General features: G+C 43.5%; 1 protein-coding gene across 3 annotated transcripts in view; it reads right to left on the bottom strand.

The window, feature by feature from the left end:
- Positions 1-450: 450 nt before the first annotated feature.
- LOC140582295 (G-protein coupled receptor family C group 5 member B-like) overlaps positions 451-6,000 on the bottom strand; it is a 40,461-nt gene continuing 34,911 nt past the window's right edge. Inside the window, exons 1-3 of one of the 3 annotated variants that reach the window (XM_072706592.1) lie at positions 895-3,999; positions 717-808; positions 451-582 (exon numbers count right to left, since the gene is read on the bottom strand). In XM_072706592.1, the coding sequence (XP_072562693.1) occupies positions 562-582; positions 717-808; positions 895-1,897 (1,116 nt within the window). In that variant the 5' untranslated portion in view covers positions 1,898-3,999 and the 3' untranslated portion in view covers positions 451-561. Of the gene's footprint in view, positions 583-716; positions 4,004-6,000 lie in introns of those variants that run through there. The other 2 variants (XM_072706591.1, XM_072706590.1) reach the window with 2 other exon arrangements.

Genomic DNA, 6,000 nt, shown 5'->3' with positions numbered 1-6,000 from the left:
AACCTATCGTGTAAACTTTTGGACTGTGGGAGGAAACCGGAGCCCCCGGCAGAAACCCACACAAACACGGGAAGAGCGTGCGACCTCCACACAGAAAGGTCTTACGCCCGGCATGGGGATCGAACCCAGGACCTTCTCGCTGTCAGGCAGCAGCGCCACCATGCTGTCCCAATTGTAGGACTGTATGAGACCATATTTGGAAATATGTTTTATTGCATGGTTTTTTTTGTCAGGTTTTTATTGCAAGTACAATACAGTATTTATTCTATGTATTTTTGTAATTACTGGTGCACTGGATGTGTAATGTGAGGCTTTTTAATCTTATACAGGCTGTCTGTCATTTATTTCTGTTCATTTCTATTTATGTACATCTTTTATTTAAGGTAGAAAGACAACAAGAGCATAAGTATTTCATTATATATTTTTATTATATACATATATACATAAAATCTGGAAATTTAACTTATATACATTTGAATTATCTATTGGGATGATTTTATAGCCCTCCTGGTGGTCTGCCATTTTCTGTCTATCGCCAAAAAGCATGGATGTACAACAGCTCTACACAGATGTGGAGGTCACCTGCGGGTGAGAGACAGGAATTTAGTCATCATGCAAACATCCTTCAACAGATCACTGGTGACACATGGTATTTTTGACTGGGATAGCTAAGGAGATTAGGGCGTGTGTGGTGCTGAGTGAGGAGCTGCACTCACTGCTTCCTCATCTTGGATTGTGATCCTTGTGGACTGGTCCCTGCTGCTCGTGAAGGGAGCCCCGGGCGCTGGTCCACAGCTGCTGCTCCGAGCTGAATGTGAGGGGGGCAAGAAACAGTGAGGGCTGTACTCTCTCTCAAACTCACATAGAGTAGGTCAAAGTGGTAAAGTACTGTACCTGAGCTGTTGTCAGACCATGAGCCTTGGGGGTCCCCAGACTGCCAGGAGGACAAGGAAGTGGCCCAAATAAAGCTGCTCGGGGCCATTTGCGGCGGGGCCCACAAGGCGTCGATCGTTTCCGGCAGCGTGGGCTCTGGGGCCGGGTTCAGCCAGGCATGGGTCTCGGGGACGGCATGCAGAAGGAGGAGCAGCCACGCCTGCCCCAGCAGCACCATTACATGCTTAAAGTTGTCCCAGTTGGAGGGTATACCGAGCCCAGCATTTGTGGACAGGTAGAAGGCGCCCCTGGTGGCCCACAGCAGGGCAGACGTGAAGCAGGTGACAAGCAGCAAGGCAACCCGACGTTTACAGTCACGCTGCCTCCTGCGAATGCATGCCTTGCCCAAAAGTGCCGCACTGAGCAGGACCACCACAAACATGAGGGGCATGAAGAAGTACAGTGCCTTTGACAGACACTTCAGCTGACCCCAGGTCCCCACGGTTTCAGCTAACCATTCGACACCTATAAATCCTAGCACTACGAACAAGGCCACAGCCAATTTCCCCAGGACTCTGATGCAGGGGTTGCAATATCGCTCTAGCAGCAATAAAAAAGAACAGAAATGCCTCGTGCCATGTGTCAGCAGGCATGCAAGGCATGACAAATACAGCACCACCAAGAGGATATTCTGGGTGTTGCAAGCAAACTGGCTGAGGTATACAACGCTGAGGCCACAGAGCGTGAAGATGAAGATGAAGATCAGCAGCAGTGCTATGGCCTCCCTACGCCTGTCGGCATCTGCAGTCACGAACAAGCGGCACAACAGCAGCAGGGCCAGGAACAGCGAGACCAGGGCTGCCCCGCCCACTGCCGTTAGTACCGCCACGCCCGTCACAGTGCCAAACTCGCAAAGGGTGGGGAAGGGCTTCATGAGGAGGGAGTTGCAGCCTCCGCGAGAAGCTTCATCCCCAAGCAAGCCTAAGCCAGCTAGAAGGAAGAGGAGGAGGTTCACGGAAGCCATTTCTCACAGTGCTTAGAACACGATGCTGAGCTCAGCAGTGGTTTTCGTTTAAATACCAAGTCATAAGTAAACATCGAAAGTTCTAGAACGTTCAAATAGTGCTACAGTTTGAATGATAAGAGTTATTATTAAATATTATGTCACAGTATTATAATTAATTGTGATTTATTCGTTCTCTAATATTTTACAGTTTATTCGTTCTGAAGTTGAAAGTGTTGCTAAAATAAATAAATCGCCATAGCCGCCCAATGCGTAACGAAAGTTATTGTATTGTAGTGAGCGGTGAGTGACCGCACTTAAAGTTTTTTAAGTGAAGAAGCTGTGGGAAGACAGTTAAAAATGACGGGGCGGGGGGGACAGGGACGGTGCTCTGGAAGCGGTGCTAAGATACCGTGTGCAGGGGCGAGGGGAGCTGCGAAGGCACGCTGTCTGCCAGAGGGGGCAGAAGCAATCGTGTCCGTCGCCGGTGATAGACGATTGGTAAAGGAGGGAGGGGGGGTGTGGTAGAGAGGTAATGAAGCGTTTAATGAAATCGACACTCGCGGGACCAGCTTAAAAGTGACGAGAATTGACGAGATACACCTAAGTCGACACTTCAGCGACTTATGTCTATCTCGCCGTTTTGCCGACTAGTAAATATAACACCATACCTCTACTCATCACGGTAGAGACCTGCGCTGGACGGATTTTTCAGTCCCGCTCCCGTAAGATTCTGTCCCGCTCCCGCAAAAAATATATATTATTTTTTTCCACTCCCGCCCACAGTATTCAAGTTTTTTCCCGCTCCCGCCCGCAAAATACCGCAGGTAAACATATAAGTAGTTTTATTTTTACCGCTTCTTCCCGCTACTCTGTTATTTGTTTCACTTGCTTCCCTTTTGAGTATATATAAAAAAGAAACGGAAAATAAACAAATATGTTTCGTTTTATTTTAGTTTAATTAAATGGAATGATAAACATGGACACGAACGAGGAGCTTTTCAGAACATGCCATCCCGTCCAAGCACCAGGCTGATTACTTCTTGGGGTGTCCGGTTACGTCCCCCGGCACTCAGAGCGCGTAATTTCTGTAGACGATTGCTTAAATTGTTATTATTTTAATTTAGTCGTTGTTGTTGCTTTTGTGCAGTAGATAAATGAGTATCTGTTTTTAATAAATTAATTTTAAGATAATTACATTTATGAGGACCTTACCGCCCGCACCCGCATTCACATCATCAAATCTTGTCCCGCGCCGCACTCGGTTTCTACATTGCCGTGGTGACAAGCAGGCGGCGGGAATGCAGCGATTGGGGTGTCGACTTACAGGTAGGAAAATCCATTCATTTGTGTTGTTCGGGACCGGGATTTAGGTGACGACTAAGGGAATTTGACGACTTACAAGCGGCGACTTACACAAGGAATTTTAAAGGAAACATCATTAGGAAAAATCGGGACTTTTGCTTGAGCGTCGACTTGTGCACATTGACGAGTTACAAGCCGGCGACTTACACCAGTTTTACTGTACTTTACCTTACCTTAACTTGTCAGGAAAATTAATATTAATGACCTTTCGCGGATCTAAGGCATTCATTGGTCAATCAGGAAGAGCTTCCCTCATGAATATTAATGAATTTCCCCGAATTTTACTGAGAATTGGGAATTGAAGTGTGCCACTTTATTCAAGCATTTGACTCATCCTTGGAGTAGCAGTGGTCAGGCGCAGTGACTAGATGCAGTGGTTAGGTGCAGTGGCTCTGTGTGTGGTATTTGTATCATATATGGGGTTAGATGTTTGCATTTTTGGGGGCAAAAAACCCACATCCTGCTTACCTTGTGTGTTAACACAGGTATATGTATTTTAAGAACATAAGAACTATACAAACGAGAGGAGGCCATTCGGCCCATCAAGCTCGCTTGGGGAGAACTTAACAAATAGCTCAGAGTTGTTAAAATCTTATCTAGTTCTGATTTAAAGGAACCCAAGGATTCAGCTTGCACTACGTTATCAGGAAGACTATTCCATACTCTGACTATACGCTGTGTAAAGAAGTGCTTCCTTAAATCCAGTTTGAAATGTTCTCCCGCTAATTTCCATCTATGGCCACGAGTTCTTGTATTTGAACTAATGCTGAAGTAACTATTCGGTTGAACAGCATCCAAACCTGTTAGAATCTTATAGACCTGGATCATGTCCCCGCTCAGTCTCCTTTGCTTGAGGCTGAACAGATTTAGCTCAAATAACCTTTCCTCATATGACATTCCTCTAAGACCAGGAATCATTCTTGTGGCCCTACGCTGCACCTTTTCTAAGGCCGCAATGTCCTTTTTAAGATATGGTGACCAAACCTGCACACAATATTCTAAGTGAGGTCTCACCAAGGAATTGTATAATCTTAGCATTACCTCCCTTGACTTAAACTTCACACACCTGTAGATATACCCCAACATCCTATTGGCCTTTTTTATTGCTTCCCCGCACTGGCAAGAATGAGACATGGAAGCATCAACATACACACCAAGGTCTTTCTCATAATCAGCTACCTTTATTTCAGTAGGTCCCATAAAATACCTGTACTTTATATTTCTGCTCCCTACATGGAGTACCTTACATTTGTCTATGTTAGTCACTAATTAAATTAAGATCCCGCTGTAGCTGCTGAGCCGCTAGTTCAGTATCTGCTACACCACCCACCTTGGTGTCATCTGCAAATTTCACCAGTTTACTGTATATATTGGTGTCTATATCATTTATGTAAATTAGGAACAATAGTGGTCCTAAAATTGAACCCTGCGGTACCCCACTATGAACGCAGGCCCACTGTGACATTGTGCCTCTTATAACTACTCACTGCTTCCTATCCGTTAACCAGTTATCAATCCAGGTCGCTACATTTCCTAAAATACCTGTCGCTTTGAGTTTAAGTGAGAGCCTCTTGTGGGGGACAACATCAAAAGCCTTTTGGAAATCTAAGTAGATGACATCATAGGCCTTCTTATCATCAACTTCCTGAGTAGCTTCCTTAAAAAACTCCAACAGATTTGTTAAACAGGATCTACCTCTCCTAAATCCATACTGGCTATCCCTCAAAATGTTATTTGAGTCCAGGTAATCTACCATTTTCTCTTTGATTATAGCCTCCATAACTTTACCAGTTATACAAGTTAGACTGATTGGCCTATAGTTTGACAAATTACTTCTATCCCATTTTTTGAAAATGGGCGTTATGTTGGCATGCTTCCAATCAGAAGGTACCATACCTTCAGATAAGGATTTTTGAAACAGTAAAGTTAAGGGTCGGCAAATAATATCCCTCATCTCTTTTAACACTATAGGTAAGATGCCATCAGGGCCCTGTGATTTATTTATTTTGAGCTTAGCTAGGCTTTGCAAAACATCAGCTTCAGTTATATATATATTAGTTATAGACGATGTTGAATTAGTAATAAGAACTGGTAAGTTACTAGTGTCCTCAACAGTGAATACCCGTGCAAAACTAGCATTGAACTCATTTACTATATCAATGTCGTTTTCAATTATAAGACCCTTACTATCCTGCAGATTAGTAATTTTAGCTTTTAGAGCTCTTTTAGAGTTAAAATACTGGAAGAAACTTTTAACGTCATCCTTAGCCTCCAGTGCGATCTTCCTTTCGACATTTCTTTTAGCTTGTCTAATGTCATTTTTTAATTCAGCCTGTAGATTTAGATACTCTTGCTTTATTCTGTCATCATCAGTTATTTTCCATTTCTGAAACAAAGCTAGCTCTTTTCCTCCTTACTTTATACTTTATTTCCCTAGTTAACCACCTAGGTTGCAATTTCCTAGATTTATTCTTGCTGGAAACAGGTATGAAGTCCTCTTGCACTTGCAATAATGTGCTTTTAAAAAATTCCCATGCCTCTTCAACAGTTTTGTTATTTAACTCCATCCAGTTCACAGTTTCTAGTTTTAATCTCATACAATTGAAGTTAGCCTTCCTAACATTATATATTTTTGATTTGGACTTTGCTCTTCGGGCACTAAACTTAACCTCAAAATTAACCATGTTATGATCGCTACTGTCAAGTGGTTCTAAAACGTCTAATTTACCAATCCTGTCCTGGTTATTAGAGAAAACAAG

Source organism: Paramormyrops kingsleyae, chromosome 24 (genome assembly GCF_048594095.1).
Source record: "Paramormyrops kingsleyae isolate MSU_618 chromosome 24, PKINGS_0.4, whole genome shotgun sequence".
NCBI lineage: Eukaryota > Metazoa > Chordata > Actinopteri > Osteoglossiformes > Mormyridae > Paramormyrops > Paramormyrops kingsleyae.
The sequence above is the reverse complement of the archived record's forward strand: the minus strand, read 5'-3'. Positions and strand labels throughout refer to the sequence as shown.